At 60.6% G+C, this 21,862-nt stretch overlaps 1 protein-coding gene across 1 annotated transcript in view; it reads right to left on the bottom strand.

The window, feature by feature from the left end:
• Positions 1-20,828, bottom strand: part of LOC133349340 (plexin-A2-like) — a 51,806-nt gene extending 30,978 nt beyond the window's left edge. The window contains exons 1-6 of the mRNA XM_061562690.1: positions 20,674-20,828; positions 20,142-20,241; positions 15,395-15,509; positions 10,664-10,867; positions 8,537-8,630; positions 6,402-6,592 (exon numbers count right to left, since the gene is read on the bottom strand). Coding sequence (XP_061418674.1) covers positions 6,402-6,592; positions 8,537-8,630; positions 10,664-10,867; positions 15,395-15,509; positions 20,142-20,227 — 690 coding nt within the window. The 5' untranslated portion in view covers positions 20,228-20,241; positions 20,674-20,828. The remainder of the gene's footprint in view (positions 1-6,401; positions 6,593-8,536; positions 8,631-10,663; positions 10,868-15,394; positions 15,510-20,141; positions 20,242-20,673) is intronic.
• Between the last annotated feature and the right edge of the window lie 1,034 nt (positions 20,829-21,862).

The raw sequence follows: 21,862 nt of genomic DNA, 5'->3' as shown, positions 1-21,862 counted from the left end.
CGCCCTGCCCCCCACTCCCTGCCCCCCTCACCCTGCCCCCCACTCCCTGCCCCCCTCACCCTGCCCCCCACTCCCTGCCCCCCTCGCCCTGCCCCCCTCGCCCTGCCCCCCACTCCCTGCCCCCCTCGCCCTGCCCCCCACTCCCTGCCCCCCTCGCCCTGCCCCCCACTCCCTGCCCCCCTCGCCCTGCCCCCCTCGCCCTGCCCCCCACTCCCTGCCCCCCTCGCCCTGCCCCCCTCGCCCTGCCCCCCTCGCCCTGCCCCCCTCGCCCTGCCCCCCACTCCCTGCCCCCCTCGCCCTGCCCCCCCTCGCCCTGCCCCCCTCGCCCTGCCCCCCTCGCCCTGCCCCCCTCGCCCTGCCCCCCTCGCCCTGCCCCCCTCGCCCTGCCCCCCACTCCCTGCCCCCCACTCCCTGCCCCCCACTCCCTGCCCTCCACTCCCTGCCCCCCACTCCCTGCCCCCCTCACCCTGCCCCCCACTCCCTGCCGCCCTCGCCCTGCCCCCCCACTCTCTGCCCCCCTCACCCTGCCCCCCTCTCCCTGCCCCCCTTACCCTGCCCCCACTCCCTGCCCCCCTCACCCTGCCCCCCTCGCCCTGCCCCCCACTCCCTGCCCCCCCCCTCCTACTCAGCGTTGCCAACTCTGTGGTTTTTGTCTTGAGGTTTTGTGTCGCGACAAAAAACCATGAGAGGAGCCGAGCGCCTCCTTGGCAGGAGGTCGCAACGCGGGGCTGGGAGCGTGCCCGGCGCCGCGCCAGGGACCCTCTATCGCCGCAAAATGTTTTCAAATTGATCAAAAATGGGCGTGCGATTGAACGCCGTGTCCGCGGCGGGGAGCGCCGAGCAACGCCGCTCCGCTCCACTACTTTGTGACCGGCCGTGCCCGATCTTCTCCCGGCAGCCTCGCGAGGTTAACGTGGCAGCCGCTCGAGATTGGATTGACGGCTTTCCGCGCGAAGGAGTTGGCAGCGCCGGCTCCCCCCGCTCGCGATGTCGCGCCGCCGCAATTTTCATTTCATGCAATCTCAGTCCGCCGGCCGCTCGGTCGGTCGGCTCCGTGCGGTGCGAAACAACTTCGATGTACGCAGAGCGGGCCAGTCGCGGGCCGCTCCCCCCCCCTCCGGCCATACGTCTCGTTATTTCTGCGTTTCGGCGCCTGTTTGCCGCTTACGGTAACGAGACCTGCGGCGCGGCGAGCGATGCGAGAGGCCGCGGGCGGCTCGGCCCGCACGCCGCGAGGGCTCCGGGTCAACGTACTTATATATATTTGCGTGCGCGTGGTTTTTGTGAGCGGCCGTTGACATGAATAAATCACGAGGCCTCTCGCGGGGGGACACAGGGCGGGGGGAGGGGCGGGAGGGGCCGGGGACTCGGTGATGAACCGGCGCTGCCGGCCGGGGCTTGGGTTCTGCAGCTCTCGCCGTTAATCGTGTCGGTCACGATCTATCCACTGCTGGATAGAGGCCTCCGCGAGCCTTCGCAGTGCCCCTCCACTCTGCCAACCTGCGTGTGCGTGCGTTCTCGACTCCGCGCGCTCCTCGCTCGGCCCCGCGCTGTCACTCCCGGCAGGCGCCTCTCCGCGCACCGCTGCTCTCTCGCCGAGAATCCGCGCCGCTAATTGTGCGGCAATTTAATTAATTAATTACACATTTACACCGCTAACAACAATAAACCGGTGCCGTTTAAACCGTAGCTTCCTGTAATCATGGCGAGAATCGATACTGAAAGAAGCCAATTATGAGCAGAGCCCTAATTGGATGAGCTCAAGGGTAGATTCCACGCACCTCACTCGAGCGGCGAGTGTCGTGCGTGCCTGTGTGTCCGTGCACCGCGAACTTGGCAGAGACCCGAGTTCGATACCCGCTCACGGTGGTCTGGGGCCTCCCGTAGGTCGACTCAACCCTAAGCGAGCACGCGGTGCAGCATTAAAACAAACATCGGCTCTGAGGTGTGCCGTGCCGGCCGTCGCAGACGCTTGCTGACGGCGCTCGCCCCGACGGTCTGCGGACGCTACGCGGGGGATGTCTGTCCAGGCTCGGCCCTCTGCTGCAAGCCCTCGGACTCAGAGCGCTCCTCTCGACTCGGAGCGCTGCTCCCAACTAGGAGGGCCTCGCGGCTCTGCTGTTCGGCTCCCCGACGGCGGGTTTCCGGGTCGTGCCCATTGTGTTGTTGTCTTTTTTAATTCAAATATCTCACTCGGATAACACCTCGAGATGGTCTAGCAGCTCACTTGCGTAGCAAGCTTGTAATGGAACCCAATCCCGCACACGCCCCGTACAGTCTTCAAGTGTCGGGGCTTTTAGCGAGCAACAGCACCTATGAAGGGCAGTACGGCACACGAGGGGTGGGTGGCCAGCACCACGCCCGGCCGCCTTTGTATCCCTCACTTCCCGTGCCCTCACTGCCCTTCCATTGGCAACAAACCCTGCCAAGCCCACCCCCTATCCCCCCCCGGCCCACATCCCCCCACTCCACCCCACCCCCCCCCCCAAAATCTTCTGAATTCCACGGGAAACATTAATAAGACCTGCGTGGGTAATGTCCCCCCCCTAATGTCCGTAATGACGGCGTTTAAAAAACAACAAGACCCAGAAGGAGTCATTGCACAACGCCGTCCGCTGGCACCACGCACCCCAATCTCGGCTTTCTATCAACATAATTAAACATTTAAAACATTATAAAATGTTTACGCGATGAAAACAGACACGCACGCAAGGACGGCACGAGTTCCATTCGGTCACCAAGTGTTCCTTTCTCTACCGCTGCTGCCCGCAATTCGATTCTAATCAACATCAACAGCAGCAGCATCGTAATCGTCATGATCAGCAGCAGCACAGGCAGCGTCGCACGCGAATGCTTGCAGAGGGTGGAGGGGGAGACGCGAGGCGACCGAGTGGGAACCGGCATGCACGCCCTCGATCGCTGGCACCACGCACAGCCGACATTCATTGCCTAAGAGCACAGAGGGGGGAAGAGAGAGGGGGAGAGGGCCACCCACCCCCCGCCGTGCCTCCACCCCAACGTCACCGCAAGCCCCGGCCGTCGACGCGGCTCAAGTCGCGCAAGGAGGCACGCTCCCTGAACCGACGTGGCGCCCACAGCAACGGGGAGATGGGGGTTCAACCGAAATGGGCAACGTCTGTCGCTCTGCGACTCGCAGATGTCAGTGAGGCGGCCGTCTCAGAGACGCTTTCCTCTCCTCCAATCCGCTTTGTTCTCTGCCTGGGTCAGGTCGCGGACCTTCAGTAAAAACAAACTTTTTGGTGAATTACTTGATATCTGTCGAACGTCAACACGATTGGCTGCTATTATGTGCATCTCCCGTTCACGGCCTTGAGCCAGCCGGACAAACACGAAACATCAAGCCATGCACCGGGGTTGTTGACGACGATGACGATGACAATGATGAAATGAAATATGTAAAAAATTAATCGATGGTTGCAAATGACGCCTGTGAAAACAAACATCTGTCACGGAATCGACCGGGGTAATGCGGCGACATTAGCGATCGTGACAATGGCAATCGCTATCCAGGTCATCGGGGGGCGGGGGGGTGCCAGGACGTCCCCCCCCTCCCCCACCACAATTTGTTTCGCTGGGGGGGACGAGCAGTCATCGTTTTTGACAAATAGATTTTTTTTTTCAACCCGGCCGCACGCCTCTGCGACGGGGGCCGCGCCGTCTCCTGCGGCGTGCCAGGGTGCCGGCGCTCTCTCCATGCTGCCAGATGAGCCTCAAGGATGGCTCCGGCAGCACGCAGAGTCTGCACGGCCGCTGCTCCTTCACAGCGGCGGCAGCGGCGCAGGAAGCCACCACTCCCACCGCCGTGGCTATGCAGTTCCACGTGGCTGCCTGTCACCTGGCGCTGTGGAGGCAGCAGCGAGGGTTGGTGGATCACCGCACACGGATGTTGTGAAACCCACATTCCCGCGGGCGGGCGTCGAGGAGGAATCGTACCCTGGCTCTGCCGGGAGAAGGCGGTACGGCAAAAATGTGGAGTCCACCTGTTACGCCTGTACGAGGACGACGGTGCGGACGATGATCTCTTCCCAGAAGGTGGAGACTCCAAAACAAACCAGCAAGCAGCAAGAAGCCGACTGGCGTCTGGGCAATCGCCGTCAACCCCCGCTTCCTGCTCTCGAAGACGGACGACCCCACAGTGGCAGGCGCGGGCAGGCGCCTCAGTGTCGTAAAGTGGGCCCTGCTGCTGGGGACCGGAGGATTAATTATTCACGGGCGGCGCTCGGCGCTCGTGCGCCTGGGGCCGCGCGGTGGCGAGGAAGTGGGGAGGAATAAATATTAAAAAGCGCTGGCTCGGCGCGTCGCCCGCGGGGGGCCCGCCGCGTGGCGCCCGTGGGGGGCACGCCGCGTGGCGCCCGCTGGCACAAATGTCAGCGAGCGACGCGCGGCCACGCACGTGCACCATCCGTTTGGCCGGCTGAGGCAGCGCCAGCACTAGCGGCGTCGGTGACGAAGTTGCGGCATTGATGGCGGTGGCGGCGGTGCTGACGGCGGCGGTGGAGGCGGCGGTTCGAGATCGGTTGTCGAGGGCGAGCGACAATGGCCGGGCTGCATCGCGCGATCGTGAGAAACGGCAATGGCTCGGGGAGGCCTTCGTCCAGCAGCGGATTGAACATGGCTGCTGCCGGTGGCCCCGTTGCGGGAGTTGTGTGGGGGGGGGGGTGCGGAGGGCCTGCACCCCCGGCCCCAGGAGGGCGGCTCCGGCCCACACGCGCGTAGCAGCCCCCCGTCCCCCGCCCCCCGCCCCACGCCGCCGCGCCGTGAGCGCACAGACGAGGGAGAGGCGCGTGGACACGGCCAGCAGCTGCGCCGCGTCCGCCCCCGAATCGTTCACGTTGTCGCCGGCTGCCGTCATGACAGAGAGCGGGGGGCGGGGCGAGACGGTGGGGCGGGGGGAAGGGGGGGCTGTCCGGTTGCCCTAACATTAGTAGCCCCTGGGGCTTAATTCCTCACCGTATATTTATCCGCGTGGTCGGTCGGCGAGCGGCAGAATGGATTGCGCAGTGGGAGTCGTGCCGGTTTGCTTGCGGCCTGCGCGAGCGCACTCTCCTCTCGTGACGATGACGACCATCGTGGCGACGGTGACGACAGTTGATGGGCTTGATGAGAACCAACTTGAGCCGGCGGCTCGTGGGGCGTGCGGTGTGCCGGGTTCCGATGCGACCGAAGGAAGCGTCACGCAAGTACAATTTTGCGCGTGGAGCGACGTGGGCACCGCGACGGCAGGGTGAGCAGTGGGCACTCGATGCCCGCCGGCGTGGGTACCAGGGTGCAATCGGAGGAGGACCTCCGGAACGGCTCTACGACATCCGCTTCCGCGGGGTCGTTTCTGCTCGGGGGGAGGGGCGGGGCGACGTCGCGCCGCGCGCTTCCAAGCGCGACTTCCCACTCCGTGATACGAATCAAAGAAAACGATGAGAGGCGGCGCGAAAGCCCGCGGCGCTAACCGGCAGCGCGCTGCGCAACGGCCGAACAATCCGCGTCGTTAGCGCCTCCCGGTTTATCAATAATTCACTCGCTTAACCCGGCAAGAGCCGGCGAACGGCGCTCATCACGCAAATGAGCGACGGCCAGCTGGCAAGACGCGTCGTGCGCGAGCCGCGACGGCGGCTCCAGCCGCGGCAACGCCGCGCGGCGCTGGCACGCGGACCGCAGCTGGGCCCTCGATGTGCACTCTCGACCACTCGCCCGCCCGTCTGCCCACCCCCTCGAGTTTGTAAGAGCCGGCAACGCCCGTGCATGGACGCGCGCGTGCACGAGTGGCCGCAGAGTGCCGTTGCTCCGAGACTGGAGCACGGAGCGCGGAGCGCGGAGCACGGAGCCGGAGTCGGCGACGTGGGGCGTGCAAGGGGGTGGGCTCGTGGCGTGCGGTTAAGTGCTGCCGCCGAACCGCGGCGACCGCACGACCGGTCTGAGTGCGCGGTGGTGCGCGGTTTATGTTGAGCGATGTTGTGGCGTGCTGCGGGCACGCGTTTGTAATGCCAATAACACAACGAGTCTTAAGCCTTGGGACTCCCTTTCAGGAGGGTCGTGCTACAGGGCACGTTACACAGCACTCTCAAACTCCACACAGATCGATTCAAGAACCTCAGCGAGCGACGCGCAGGTTGGGAAGATCAAAGCGCGTGCGGCTAAGCCACGGTGATGCACAGTGAGCGGTGGACGGACGCGGTTTGGCACGGTGCCGTGTGCTGTGTGCCGGTCACCGGACGTACGTACGTATGTTGAAATTAATTTTGCACCGTACGTCGACAACCGTGCTAATCGCAGGTGCGGGGGAAGGACAACCAAGCGACGCGTGAGTGGGTGGTGGGTGCGGGTGACAATCATCGCAGCGTCAGGAAAGCGGTGGGCGAACGGACAGACGCGTTGCGGTGCCGAACCTCGGTGATGCGCGGGTGGGCGCAGCGCGCGAGGGGCATGCCACGGTGCAGCCAGTGCAGGTCGGGCGCGGCGCAGTGCCGGCGTAGGGTGCAGCGCTCCTCGCCCTTGCACCAGCCGCACTCGAAGCGTGCGTCGGCCTTCAGGCACAGGCCGCAGCTGTCGCGCGCGGCCGAGCACTTGTACAGGTGCACTGCTCGCAACGCGCGTGAACACAGCACACACAAGCACACACACACACCGACATGAACACAGCACACACAAGCACACACGCACGCCCACGTGAACACAGGACACACAAGCACACACGCATGCCCACGTGAACACATGCACGCCCACGTGAACACAACAACCATTTGCCACGTCCACTCCAAATTCGCAGCGCGGCCCAAGACATGGAGGCAACGACGCTCATGTTCATCGTCGGCGACGATCGATCTACTGCCGGACGAAGGCCTCCCTCCAAGGCGACGAGCATCTCGCAGTCCGCGTGGATTTGCTGCGCTCCTCTTTCCCGTGGGGCTGGATCTATAAGAAGTAATTATTGATATGCGGCCGAGAAGTGAGACCGACCGACGAGGTCGCTGCCTGTTCGATTGGCCTCAAGTTGGAATGAAGAGTGCCGCTCCTCTGAAATATCGGAGTGTTTCCGCTCCATCTACGTGGTTCCCTCCTCTGGCTGCCCACCAGCGCCGGCGTCCCACGCCGGCAGGGCCAGAGTGGCGTGCGAGTCAATCACGGCCAGCGAGAGATGGCGGTGGCTACGCCGGCCGCAGCCGATCGCGGCGGCGGCGAGCCGCTGGGACGCCCGCGTGCCGCTCGGCGCTCGGCTACGCGGGCTTTATTTATTTATTTGCGCGTGCGGGGGTTGTTTTAGCGCGACCTCCGACCCCGCGAGTCCCAGGACACCGCCGCTCCCCATCGTCCGTCACGGCGAGATGGATCCTAAGTGGACGGGAATCCCGATTAACCCGGCACGGCAAGCGGCCGCGGCCAGACGCCCGTTCGTCAGCGGCCGCGGGGTCGATCGCGTTTCAGGGTTTTTGTGCGTGCGTCTCAGTGCGCGTGTGCGCACGTGCGCATGAGCGTGTGTGTGTGTGTCAGTGCACACGCGTATGCTGCCTGCGCAAAGGCAGGCTGCTGGCAGACTTCTGGCGGTCTGCTGGCGGTTTGTGTTTGAGACGCTATGGGCGCGGGCGAGCCCGCACGCCGTCACGCGCCGCTGTTGATGCCGGCTGCAGCGTGGGCAAATGGAAAATTTAAGTTCAGAGGCCGCTGGGATGGGAACGCACGCACGCATGCACGCGCACACTTAAAGCTCGGCACAAAAGAGCACGCGACACGGAGCTCGCCATCTGATACGAGTGCCATTAACCACGGACCATTAGCGTGCGGCGATCTTCCTATTTTTAACTCGGAGCGCGATGCGCGTTACGCAATCGAGGCGATAAGGGTGCCCCCCACTTTCAATTAAGGATGCTCCCGGCTCACCGGGGTATTTCTCCGTGATTTGTGGCGTCCGCGCGGGAAAGCATCGCCGGGGGAGGGCGGCCGTGGCGCGATCGCCGCTCGTTGCCGAGGGTCGCGGTTCGAACCCGTTGGGCGCCCACGGCGGTAGCACGCAGCCACAAGTGCCTGTGTTGGATTCCCAACTTGGCATCCTGTCCGTGTGTAGTTTGTATGACCTCCCGCTGTTGTGGACGGGTTTCCTCCTCCCATAGTTAAACCCGCACACGCTGTGTAACTGCTGTTGACCAAACATCCCAGTGTAGCGGGTCCCTCCTGAGCAATACTCTTTGCGGGTGGCTCTCCGCGTCACCAACTAATTATAGGAACCCCAGTGACCGCGCTGGTTAATACTGGAGCCACGAAACACGACAACGTGCGGCTTGCGTCACAGTGGACGGTAAAGATCTCGACTTTGATCAATCATCAGCAAGTTGGTTGATTGAGCAAAACTAGGGAGCAGCTTAGGCTCCTCGTGGCGGGCCGCTGGCCGATGCTGCGTGCAGGTCGCGCTGCGCAGGGCCGGCTGAGATGTACCACCGCGAGGAGCGTGTCCTACGAGCATGCAGCGGTGGCGGCGGTGGTGGTGATGAACCGCGCCTGGCACTCCCGCCCGGAATTGGCGACTCACCCTTGATGTCGGCCGGGTTGTCGATGACGAAATCTCCATTCCAAACGACGGAGAAGTCGACGAGAACGTCACCCACGTCCTCGTCGTACGCATACTGCACACGCACGCACACACACACACACGCGCACACACACGCACACACACGCACACACACACGCGCACACACGCGCACACACGCACGCACACACACACACGCGCACACGCGCACACATGCACACACGCACGTCGACGGCGGTCCTCGTAGCACCACACACACACAAAATAAAGATCCTCCATGGAGCCTTAACAGACGTTTGATGCACATGAGGGGATTCTTGGCCAGAAGTATGCCTGGCCGCCTTTGTCGCCGAGTGCCAATGCTTACACACTGCATCAGGTACTCATTTGAGTCGACCTAGGGGAGGCCCAGGATCGGTCCAACTATTCGTCACCCATGTTGGTTGTGAACAGGAGTCAAACTCGGGTCGAGGGGTTCGTCGTGCAGTGCGCTAACCGCTACACTACCGGCTCCAAAGACAAAGATCTCCCCATATAGTCTTCAACAGACTGTTAGGGAAAGTGTGCCAGGTACTCATTGAAGGCCTAGGGCAACAGCAGTGCTACGCTGACATTCTCCATGAGTTAACCATGAGCGGCCTAGCGGAGGCCTAGAACCGGTTTGGATATTCGTCCCACTGATGTTGGCCGCTAGCGGGAATCAAACTCGAGTCGCCGCGGCCATGGCACGGCGCGCTAACCGCTGCTCCACCGCTCGCGTGGAGTAGAGGCGATATTATTTTAACGCCAAGGTTACTGAGGGCAGCAAAATACGCGAGGCGGATGTTTGTGTTCCCCGGAATCCGGCATTTCCTTCGGCTCCCATTACAGCCTTGGCCTCCTTCCCGGGGCTCAATCAGCCCCATCTCACCCACCGCGTTCCAACGCTGGTACATCACACACATCATCATCATCATCGCCGTGCCCCTCCAACCACCACATCCTCCCCCCACCTCCCCAACCCCACTCAGTTACAAACTGTGGCCGTGAAGTAACGTCGGTGTAAATATAATTATTATTATTATTATGACCGTCGTCATGGCCGTTACTTTGCAGCCTAAACAAACAAACAAACACCACGGGAAGCGCGCCATGTCTGGGTCGCGATCACCACCGCTGCTGCTGCTGCCACTACACATCGGTCGAGAGGGGGGGGGGGGACTGTGGGGCGAATCTCATCGGCAGCGGTGGCACAGAAACACCCAGGCTGGGCCTCCCAACTCTGGGGCGAGCAGAGTGAGTGAGCGAGGGAGTGAGCAAGGGAGCGGGTCAGTGGGTGTGTGGGCAAATGAATGAATGGGTTAGTGAGTGAGCGGGTGAATGAATGAAATGGTGAGTGAGTCAGTGAGTGAGGGAGTGTAAGTGACCTAATGAGTGAACGATGGGATGTGAGGTGAGTGACTGAGTAAAGGGGCGAGCAATGCGCGAGTGATGCAACGTGTGGCAAGCAAAAGCTAGAACAGAGGGTGAGCGAACGAGCGAGCGGTGGAGCAGAGAAGCGAGCTGTGGGACGGGACACGAGTCACTGAACAGGTGACGGGAACGAGCGGAGAGCCCCATCACGCGAGCGATGGAACTCGGGGGAATGAGCAAGGCGAGAGAACAGGGATGAAAGGGACACGTGGCGAGCAAACGGAGCGAGCGGTGGGATAAGAAATCCGCGAGCGATCAACGGGACCGGAGAAAGAGGACACGGGCGGCGTGGCAAGCCGAACTGATTACAACTCGGCAGAGCCAGCGCGGGGAGATTAACGGCGCTGGCTACTTGTAACCACCCCAGCCTAATTAAATTAAAATCACGCGATCAGCTAGCGCTTCCTCCTGTTGGGCGGAGCGGCGGTGCACTTTAACCGCCACAAGCCGCACGCCACCGCTAAATTATTCATGTCGCTGCAATTAAAATCCCTGGCGGTTGGGTGTTTTTATCGGCGGCGCCAGCATCTAGATCGTATTTATTGTCAAATCCCATCCGGCGGTTTGCGCCGCCCAGTGAGAGCGCCGGCTCTCGGGCTCGCGGGGCTCGGGCGCTCGCATTTCCGTCGCGGCACGCGGCACGCGTCACGCGGCACGCGGCACACGGCGAGTCCGTACCGCGATCTCCTGGCACTGCACGCTGGAGCTGTTGAAGCGCAGCGCCGGCACGCGCTCCTCGCGCCCGCCCAGCGTCAGCACGCACTCGTAGCCGCGCTGGCCCGACTGCGGCTGGGGCAGGTTCCGCGCCGCCAGCGTCACGTGCCGCACCACGCCGGCCGGGATGAGCACGTCCGCGGAGGGCGCCAGCAGCTGCGGGCACTCCTGTGGATACAAAGACAAACATCCCCCGCTTAGTGCTGCTAGTAGCGAGCACCTATGAGGGCCGGCGCTGTGGTACACAAGGGGTGGGGGGGGGGCAACACCACGCCCGGCCACCTTTGACTCCTCAGTGCTGATGTTTACACACCGCACTGGCTCGACCTCGAGGAGGCCCAGGCATTGGTTCCGATATTCGCCACTCTTATTGGCGGGAAGCGGGAATCGAACTCGAGCCGCCGGGTTCGTAACACAGTGCGCTAAGCACGACACTACCCCTTCCCATATCCACGCACGCACGTGCACTCCTGTACGCACATGCACGTACGTGCACTTCTGCATGTGGCAGAGTGGACAGACACACACAAGGCTCCCCTTTTCTAAACTGTTCAAGTCAAGTCAATCATTGATACTCGTCTTGATCAGCGTTCAGCTTTTGTTTGAAGTTCGTTCAGCGTGCCGCCCCCCCCTCTCTAATCCAGGGCGGGGTTAAAGGGTTAGCGGAGGGGGGGCACGGCACGGGAGCGGCGCTCCGTCTCGAGTGGCGAGTGTTCGCGACGCAGCTTCACAATGAAGCTTCGTTCACGTTGAATCAACTTAACGAGAGCTATCGTCCCTCCCCCACCCCCCTGCCCCCTCCCCCACCCCCGTTACAGAGGATAGACAAACAGAGATAACAATCGATGGTTTGAAACTCCCCTGTAAAGCCACTAAAATTATAATCGAGCAGAGCCGAGTGGTAATTGAGTGCGCCCTGTGCCACAAGTGCGCGCCGCGGCCTCCACCCCCCCCCCTCCCCAGTGCTAAGCGCGTCACGTGGCCTCATTAACGGCGCTCCCTGTGAGCCACGGCCATCTCCTCCCCACTTGCGCCGTGGCGCTGATCGTCTTCATTACGAGCAAACGCCCCCGGATCGACGACGCCGGCGCCCGTGAGGGCGGTCGTCGCCCTCCGGCGTTCGGCCCCCGGGTAAACCGCGTCGCCAATTGGCCGATGGGCAAATTTCCCCTCCGGACGACGCGAGCGCTGGGAATTGCATCGAGTGAGCAAAATCCACAAGAGACCGTTGGAGCAAGCGCATTTAGCGAGCGGCTGGCACGGCGCCCCAACGAGAGAGTGGCTAGCCAGCAACACACCCGACCGCCTTTGTCTCCCCATGCTGATGTTCACGCACCACACTAGATACTCATTTAGGTCGACCTAGAGGAGGGCCAAGACCGGTTCAGACATTCGTCGCCGATGTTGGCCGCGAGCGGGAATCGAACTCGGGTTCGTGGTGCGGCGTGCTAACCGCCAGGCGTCGTTGCGGAGGGCGCGGAGTGGCGGGATGCCCCACGCGCGCGCTTCAGGAAGCGAGCGGTTTGTCGTCGAGTGCCGCTCGGGCGCGGAGATCACAGAGCCTCACGCAATCAGCGTCAAAGCAAAATTCATTACGCCGCCTTTGTAAACAATAGCAGTGGTGCACGCCGCAGACACATTGGGCCACATCCAAACTGACACAGCTAACAGGTGTAAACAGCCGCCTCCCCGGGGCTGACTTTGCAGCTACGACACAGCGCCGCCTTTGAAGCCGCCACTATGAATGTTTAATGTGATTAGATTTGATAAAAACGTCGATCTTTCACAGAGCACACTTTTAATTAAAGCAAATACATCCTTGCCTGCTCGCCCGCCCGCCCGCCCGCTGTTTGCCGTCAATCCTCCGGATTGTTTGCTTGCGGTTGTTTTTATTATAATTATAATTTTTGATAAGCGCTTGCAGCAGCTGTTTGGAACGATGCGTGATGCGTGCGCGACACAAGCCGGGCACGCGCGTGGATTCCGCCACGCGCAATGACGGCGGCGCCCGCGCCAGGCCGGGCAACGCCATCTCTGGCCGGCAGGGCCGGGATACCGAGGCGGGTCCTTTTAACACGTTTTAGACGACGCTCCGATTAACGCGTCCGGTCTCCTGCCGGGGCGAGTCCCCAATAGCGGCACGGCGTGAGACGGGAGCTGCGTTCGTGTCGCATCGCCCCCGGGAGAGTTACCGTGACCCCCGCGTTCAGACCGTCAACCCGGGTCGAGAATCGTCCACAGCGTTCCCGGGAGGCATTGGTGAGGGCTCGGAACAACGCTCCGCGCGGGCGGCGTTTGTCGAGCGCGAGAGGCTCGACGAGATCGAGCGCAAGGGGCCGCACTGACCCTCCGGGCGTTGCCAATCGGGCTCACCCGCCGCGTGGCCAACCGCGTGGCCAAGGTGACAGTGACAATACAGCAACCACCTATGGGGATTACTCGAAAGCTCCAAATTAAGTTGTTTCACCTATGGGGATATTGCAGCTGTACGCAAATATTCAACGTTGGTGCCAGCACGGTGACTCTGCTTTATCCCCCCCCCCCCCCCCCTTCTTATCAGACACCCCCGTTCTCGTGAGCTGACCTCCATTTCACAGGTGGCCCCCCTGTTCATGAGTCGCCCCTCTTTTCACGAGTCACTCGGTACCCTTGAAAATTCGCCCATCCGGCAGGGTTCAAGCTAGAAGCCGTTGGGGTTCCAGTGAAAGGCCGTCGGGGTTAAAGTGAGGGCCCGTTGGGGTTCAAGCGAGGGGCCGTTAGGGTTCATGCGAGGGGCCGTTGGGGTTCGAGCGAGGGGCCGTTGGGGTTCAAGCGAGGGGCCGTTGGGGTTTGAGCGAGGGGCCGTTGGGGTTCAAGCGAGGGGCCGTTGGGGTTCAAGCGAGGGGCCGTTGGGGTTCAAGTGAGGGGCCGTCGGGGTTCAAGTGAGGGGCCGTCTGGGTTCCAAAGAAAGGCCGTCGGGGTTCAAGCGAGGGGCCGTTGGGGTTCAAGTGAGGGGCCGTCGGGGTTCAAGTGAGGGCCCGTTGGGGTTCAAGTGAGGGGCCGTCTGGGTTCCAAAGAAAGGCCATCAGGGTTCAAGTGAGGGGCCGTCGGGATTCAAGTGAGAGGCCGTCGGGGATAAAGTGAAGGACTGTTGGGGTTCAAGTGAGGGGCCATTGGGGATCAAGTGAGAGGCTATCGGGTATCAAGCGAGGGGCCGTCGGGGTTCAAGCGCGAGGCCGCCGCCGTGGCGTTGCGCGCCGGACAATGGCCACGCGATGTGCGCGCGCACAGACAGCGGAATGTGATCGCAGTCAACGCACGCTCTCCTGCGCGCGTCCCCCCCAGCAACAAAGGCGGCCGTGTGCGCGCGCACAACGGCGTCTGTATTGGGTCTCCGATCCTGACAGCTGCAACGGGGGCGGGGGAAGGGGGGCGGCCGAGCGGCGAGGGGTGTGGTGGGTGGGGTGACGGCGAGGAGACCCAGGAGGAATGGCCCGTCGAAATCGGTGACCTGCAAAATACTTCCACGCCCGGCACACCACAACCAGTATAACCAGTCGCTACGGCCGTGGTTGGTAGCAGTGACGTGCGGCCCACTCGCAGTTGAACAGCGACCCGGTGAGCAATGAAGCCCCGACTTTGGAAAAAAGATCTATCTGCAGAAGCGACTTCCCTCCCTACAGCCTCCCCCCGGCCCTCCTCCCCCACCACGCCCCAGAGGGTGGGCGACGGGCAGGAGGTGCGTGGCTCGTTAGCCCGGGGCGCTCCACTCGCTGCTGCGGATCATTACGGGCATTTAAATAAAGAGGCGACTGTGGAGCGAGGGGAGTGTGGAATTTCCACCGCTGGCCAAGGGAGAGGAGAGCTCCCCACACTGCTTTGCTCGGCTTGCCACCCGGGGCTCATCTCTCGCTCCAATATTTTCCGACTCCCGCTGGTAGAGCGGAATGGGAAGTATACTGGATGTGGTGTGCCGCGTGTGAGAATATTGTCTGGGCCACCGACCCGGGCAGACCCGGCTGAATTTAAACACTCGTGAACGCTCACCTAGGCGGGCGAGCATTCGCCAGGGCGGACGTCGGCACAGCGCACCTTTACAAAGAAGCGAGCGAAATCCAACCATTTATTTCTTCAGATTTTTGACGTCTCATCATCCCATCAACATCTCATCCTCCCATCGACATCTCTCCGTCAGTGAGGTCGCGACTCCATTCGGAGCCCAAAGTGATTGCCGTGCGAGCATGTGAATATTACCGCATTAATAGACTAATTGCAATTAAATAGTTTTAAGAGTTATTAAAATAATTTACATGTCAATTTATTTATTTTTCCACGGATCAAATTTAAATTCGGCACAACCCTCATTATTATTCTTCTCGCTATTGCCACAACTCTGGGGGCCTTGAGATGCTTTGGGCCTTTAGCCTTTAATCGGTTTGCTTGTGCCTGCTTGTCGCCTGTTCCGGTCAACTCCTCCAAATCTCCCATCTCCACCGCTTCTCTCCGCATCCCTCACCACCTCGCTCCCATCGCCACCACCTCCGACGGCGCTGCCCTCGTACCCCCACTCCTCCCCCCTTCCCCACGGCCCCCGCGTGGCCCCCACGGCCTCGCCCCGTCAGCGCCGGCATCTCGTTTCCGAGCCTCGCGAGGCCGGGCGGATTGCCACGGCCGTTAGCGTCGCGACGGATTTACGTAACGAGCCGCGGCACTCACCTCGGAGACGTTCACTCTGCCCTCGAGGAAGGAGCAGCTGCCCGGGTGGTCCGTGCACACGTGGCGGAACTTGCACCAGTGGCACGGGAAGGAGCTGCTCACGCACGCCAGGCAGCTGGCGGGCGGGAGGGGGGGGCGGGGTACGAGGAGGAGGTGGTGGTGGTGGTGGTGGGAGAGATAGAGAGGAGGTGGAGATGGGTGATGAAGAAAGGATGTGGAGAGAAACGTATTGATGATGGGAAGATGACGAGAGGCAGCAGAGAGGAGAGACAATAAAAGGGGGGAATGAGAAGAGATAGACAGACAACAGAGAGATGATAACGATGGTGTAGGTCGTGGTAGGAGGGAGAGACAGGCAAAGGAGTTTAAGATCATAATGATGGTGGTAAAGGTAATGGAAAATGTTTGAGAGCTGACAAAGAGACAGGGGGTAAGATTACAAACGAAGAGATAATCAGAGAGAGAGAAGGGAGAGGCCATCAACAGGGGGGTAAGCAGGGAGGGACAGACAACAGAGGGATGACGATGGAGGGGGAGGAAGGGAGAGAGAGACAGACAGCGGTGTTTAGACGATGCAAACACCCACGGCAGCAGAAGGCATCACCCAGCCTTGGCTCCGACCCTCACCCCCTCCCTCACCACATCTCATTATCCATTCTTCACTCCTCGGTCATTCTCAAGATTGATTTTGCTTTATTTGTTTTGTTGCTCGCGCCGTGACGCGTCGCACCGCCTGCACGGCGCACGGAATGAGGAACAGCGGTGGGCGGTTACCAACACCACGACCACCCACACCAAAGACAAAAATCCCCCGTGTAGCCTTAACAGACTGTTGGGGAAAGTGCTGTTTGCGAGCACCTATGAAGGCCGATACGGCACACGAGGGGGTGGGTGGCCAACACCACGCCTTTGTCTCCCCAGTGGCGACATTTACACACCGCACCAGTTACTCATTTGAGGCCCAAGCCCGGTTCAGATAATCGTCACTGGTGTTGGCCATGAGCAGAAATCTAACTCGGATCGCCAGGTTCATAGCGAAGCGTGCTAACCACTACACTACCGCTCCCCACCTACAACAACAACAACCGTCATTCGCCACTAAGTGGTGGTGACGTCACCACGACGCTTGTGCCAGGCTATGTGCATGTTGAGGCCACGTGAAGTGTCGAACGCCCACTGGCAGGTCACGGGGCAGACCCAGCAGGTGCCACGGGCCGACTGACTCAGATGACTGGCCGATGCACCACCTGTGCCCCCTACTGTGCCAACTTGCTGTGCTTTAGTCACCCGGCGCTCCGCTCATTGTTGTGAGCGTCACTCCTCCACCCTCCGTTGTTGTTAGAGGGCGACTGGCTCCAAATGCCCAGTAGTATCCTTCACGAGCCTCCTCCACAGAGGCCGATCTTGACACCGCTGGTACCAGTCCTATGATTTTTTCCAGGTTGAGGGATTTCCCCTCCCCCTGGACCTCAAAAAAATTCTAAAAAAAATCTGCAAACCTGTTTCTGGGGGTCAAAAATTGGATCACCATAATTTCCCCTAATCATGGTAATAGGTGTGGCGCTGCAGGCTACTTATTTAATGGAGTTAAAGAGCGATTTGTGATCGCGGGCCATTGCGGCAGACTCCATCTCCTCAGCAACCTGCGACCACCACCCATCCTTTCAGCGCCTCACGGCCCTCTGAATCTCCGAGCGAAGGCTGCGGTAAGCCTCCTCATTCTCTGACGTGGGATGCTATAGATGATGAGAGTGGGCTGTCGCTTTTTCTCAGCCACCCTGAACACCTCCTCTGTCAGCCAGGGTCTCTGGGGAGGTCTGGACCGTGTACCCAAAGCAGCCATTGCAGCTGCATGAGCCACAGTCCTAAACCTCGCCCATTTCCCCTCGACATCAGGAGGAGTGGGGGACGATGCCAACCCCAGCCACAAGCAATGATAAAATTCTCGCTTGCAGCTTTCACCAGCTAGCTGAGACCATGCCACTATGGGTTTGAATGTTGTCCTAGGTGTCCACCTGTAGTGTCGTAAAGGGACCGTAGGCGGGTGTCACGGAGGTCGTGTCAGGCTGTGACACTCTGCGTGAACCCAACAGGACACGTGACCAGATAAAGGGAGCCAGGGGCCCCAGGGGGTCACGTGGTTGGGGGCTCGGGCCTTCCCGAAGGATCGGGAAGGGGGGTGGGGTGTGGACATAGAGCTGGGCTGTCCTGGGCTGTTCTGCTCTGCTGCTGGGTCATATCTGGGATGAAGATCTCCGGTCTCCGCTAGTGGACCCGGCCGCTGTGTTGGGCTGTCCTGGTCCAGTGATGTAGTACCCCCGTGGGTTAGCTAAGTTAGGAAAGGTGGCTACCACCTTAAGTCGTTGTGTTAAGTGTAATTGTTATGTTACCTAATAAATAGTGTTGCCTCCAAAGTTCCAGTGTGCGCCTGAATTTAACCACTACACCCACCACCGGAGTGGAAGAATGGCATGGCAGGTGCATCTTACGGATGACAAGTCGATGGTCAGTTGGCAGATCAGTTCCACGGTAGGTCCTGGTGTCAAGGACATGGGCCCACATCCGCTGTTCCGTCACTATGTAGTCCAGCAGATGTTCTTGCTTGGACCTGGCATGCATCCATGATGTTGTGTAGATGCGCCGATGCCGGAAGAGCGTGTTGGTAATTACAAGCCTATGGGCTGCACAAAAAATTTGCAGCTTCCTACCGTTGTTATTGAGCTGATCTGGCCAATGTCTTCCAATCACTCAAGACCAGGTGCTAGCATCATGAGCAACTCGGGCAATGAAGTCACGCAACAAGATGACTCTATGCCGAGGGGCCACTTTAGCCAGCACCTGTGACAGGAGGTTATAGAAGGCATCTGACTCATCGGCCTTGCCTGCATCCCTCCACGCATGTTCGTCTTCTGTGGGGGCATAAGTAACCACGACCACCACTCCTCGCCTCTGGTTGATGAGAAGGCGAGCCCAAAGTAACCTAGGGCTTACAACTTCACACACCTCACCGCCACGCTCCCACGCCTCCTTCAGAGCCACTCCCTATTGTTTGGCAGTCTCCTGTCCCGAGTAGAGGACTGTCCCCTCCTCATGGTGACAGGAACCAAAGCCGGTCCACTGGACCTCCTGAACACCACAGAGAGCCAGGTGGTACCAGTCCAGCTCACGACAGAGGAGAGGGCAGCCTCTCCTCCGCAGCGAGCATTTGAACATTCCACGTGGCCACCCGTAATGGGTTTTTGTTGTTTCTGGAGGAGCCCCGAGGGTAAGGATTCAGTCTCCTGGCTCTGCCAAATGGGGTATGGCCAGGAGACGTCATAGACGCCGTGGTTTGGTGGTAATTCATTGAAGGTGAGGGGCTAACCAGCCCCTCGTACCTGTCCAGAGCCCCCATGTGGCCGCCGTGGTGGTTACAAACGCCATGAGGGGAAAGGCCAATCTACATTGGCCCTCCCACCACGGCACTGCCCACCACAGCGTTGCCATCCGGCACCAACACCACCACCACCAGCATCACCACCACCAACGCCACCACTACCAACACCACCATCGCCGCCACCACCGCCGTCATCGTCGTTATTGTCGTCGGGTTGCTGAATCACTGAGTGTGACGTCACGGAGGGGTGCACACACACACGTGCGCACACACGCATGCACACACACGCGCACACACACACGCGCGCACATACACGCACACACACACACGCTAACACGTGCGGGCGAGCGAGCATCTGCCGCGCGGCGCCACCCTCGCCCGTGTTACATTACGCCCGTAAGAGGCAATCACCAGGGGATTTAGCCTCTTATTGAGTCACATTTTCTCCGTGGCGTACAATCTCGCGCGGAACCTGCCGAGCGCCGCCAGCCGGATTACACCGCCATCGCCGCCGCCACAACCGTCGAATCTCGTTTCATTGCGGGAGATTCATTTTGCTGCTGCTGTGCGGAAATCTTTCACGGCTCCTCTAACGGGATTTGCCCTCACAATCGTAAAGAGTGTAATGTCTAATTGTAATTAAAATCGTGGATTAAGAAAAACAAAACAGCAACAGAGGAGAGAGAGCATCCTAATCCATCACAGCGCGATCTTGGTGGGGGCGTGAGGGGTGGGGGGTCCTTCCTGTCGATAGCCACTCGCCGTAAACGGCATCTCCAGCCGCAGTGGAGGCGTCACGTGGCACGAGCAGCGCCTCTCCCGTCACGCTCCTCCGCTCGTCACTGCCAAATTCCTCCATCGTCCCCCCCCCTCCCCCAGCCCGATCACCCCCCCCCCCTCGCACGCCACCCACCGGCGCGCCCCGCCCCGCCCTCCCGGCATCGATTCTCAGAGCTGCTTTTCGGTAAATACAGCGCTGATGTCCGCCTGAGCACATCGTCTATCCCTCACTCACCGTGCCAGGTCCCCCCAGCCACGCTCCCAGCCACGCTCCAAGCCACCCTCCCAGCCACCCAGTCAACCACCCAGTCACCTACATACCCAGTCACCTACGCACCCAGCCACTCGGCCAACGACCAAGTCACCCACACACCAAGGCCAACCAGCCACGCACCCACCCAGTTATCCACCCACTCAGCCACCCACCCACTCACCGAGCCACATAGCCACCCAGCTACCTAACCACCCACAAGCAGCCATACACCACTATCCACTCACTCTCACCCATCCGGCTAGCCAGCTTCTATGCTCCGCTCATCTGCCCTTTGCCCCCCACCCATTTGGCTTTCCCTGTGAGTGCCCCCCACTCACGACACATGCTTGCTGCAGTTGTAGAAGATGAGGCTGGTGCTGGCAAACGGCACTCCGGTCCCCAGAGATTTGAGTCCGAGTCTCATGACGCGGCGATCTCCTGGTGGGGGCGGGGGGGGGGGAGGCACACAGAGCGAGGGGGGCAGAGAGGGGCGTGCGGGGGGTGCAGGACAGGCAGTCCTTGTGGCGACTCCTTCATCCAGGAGAGCCACGCTGAGTCATAGCCTGCTACTGCTGCTCCATTGGGTGTTTAATGTAAAAAAATTTTCAGCGGATTGCACGAGGAGGTAACACTCTATCCCCGTACGGATGTGAACAGATTGAGATTAGCACGAGCTGCTCTCACTTCAACTCTCGAAGAATCTCCCGGCGGCACGTGGAGCGAAACGTCGGACGTCAGGCGGTGGCGCTCCAGTGATGTGCAATGTGAAAGCGGTTTGCCCCTTTGTGTGAAGCACGCTGGTGGTGGACCAGCGGCTGGGCGGTTGTGAACGGTGGCGCCGTGCGGTCGTTATAACGATGCGACCGCTACCCGTGACGTTGCGCAGGAGGTGCGCGACGTCGCGTGCCGAGGGCGACAGGCAGCGCACGCGGGAGCCGTAGACCTCTCCTGGCGTCTCGGCCGCGCCCTCAAACGTGCAGTTCACTCCGGCCAGCAGCTCCGGGACATTCTCCGCCCGGATCGTGAGCTGCGAAAACGAGGAGGAGGGAGGCAGGGCCGCATGCCAAGTGGAGCGCACATTAGAGACTCGTTGCGGAATGGTCCCTGCTGGCCCAGGAATGGCCCGGGAATTATCTGGTATTGGCTCAGAATTAGCTCAGCAATGAACCAAAAAACAGCAGTGCCGCTGATTCTGTTGGCGCTTCGGAACCTGTTTGTGCGCTGGCGTTGAGGTGCAGCGACAGGTCGGAGGTGACGATGCTGGGGACGTTGCCGTGGTGTCGACGTGGGACTCTGTCCCGGCTGTTGAGAGGTGCCATCTCGGCCCTGATTATTATTTTTATTATTTCTGCTGCAAGGGCAACGGCTGTGTGGCCTTGTCTGTGAATACGGGGCCTGGTGTGGGTCTGGTGGACAGAGACAAATCGCGTGCGATCCAAGATGGAGGTGTGGGAAGGCAAGGCGGGTTTGGGACCGACCGTGAAACCCAACACAGGTTTGTTTAGCAGGCCACACGCTGTCGTTGAGACTAAGAAAGTCAAAAGCTGATTGGTTAAACGTTGATTTAATTCCGTGACATAATTCACGAGCCTGTGAGGGTTGCTGACCACAAACGCTGATGGGAAACACCGGCCCAGAAGGCACTGCGGTTGATGGACACAAACGTAAGGTATTTTAGTTTCTGGCGATGAACCAGAATCTCGACTCTTTACTGATTAATAACGTAAATTTATTACGTAGACAGGGCAGCAGAGATACTGGCAGACAGACAGCGAGACGGATGGACGTGCAAACATGGAGAGACTGACGGACGCACAGCAAAAACACGTGCGGACAAGGAGAAATTAAAAATGAGACAGGCAGAGAGAGAGAGAAACAGAGCCATAGAGAGCACGGCACTGAGAGAGAGGAGGGCAGACATTAGAGCCGGACGGCGAATAAGTGAGAGGGGAGCACGATCACACGCGTGTACACCCGGGCACACGCACGTGTACACGCGTACACACACGCGCGCACGTGTACACGCGTGTGCAGCCGTAGGGCTCGCGCTGTGTGGGTA

Source organism: Lethenteron reissneri, chromosome 30 (genome assembly GCF_015708825.2).
Source record: "Lethenteron reissneri isolate LAM-NWPU_2019-01 chromosome 30, ASM1570882v1, whole genome shotgun sequence".
In the NCBI taxonomy this organism is placed as follows: domain Eukaryota; kingdom Metazoa; phylum Chordata; class Hyperoartia; order Petromyzontiformes; family Petromyzontidae; genus Lethenteron; species Lethenteron reissneri.
Note: the sequence above shows the minus strand (reverse complement) of the source record. Positions and strands in the feature narration are given on the sequence as shown.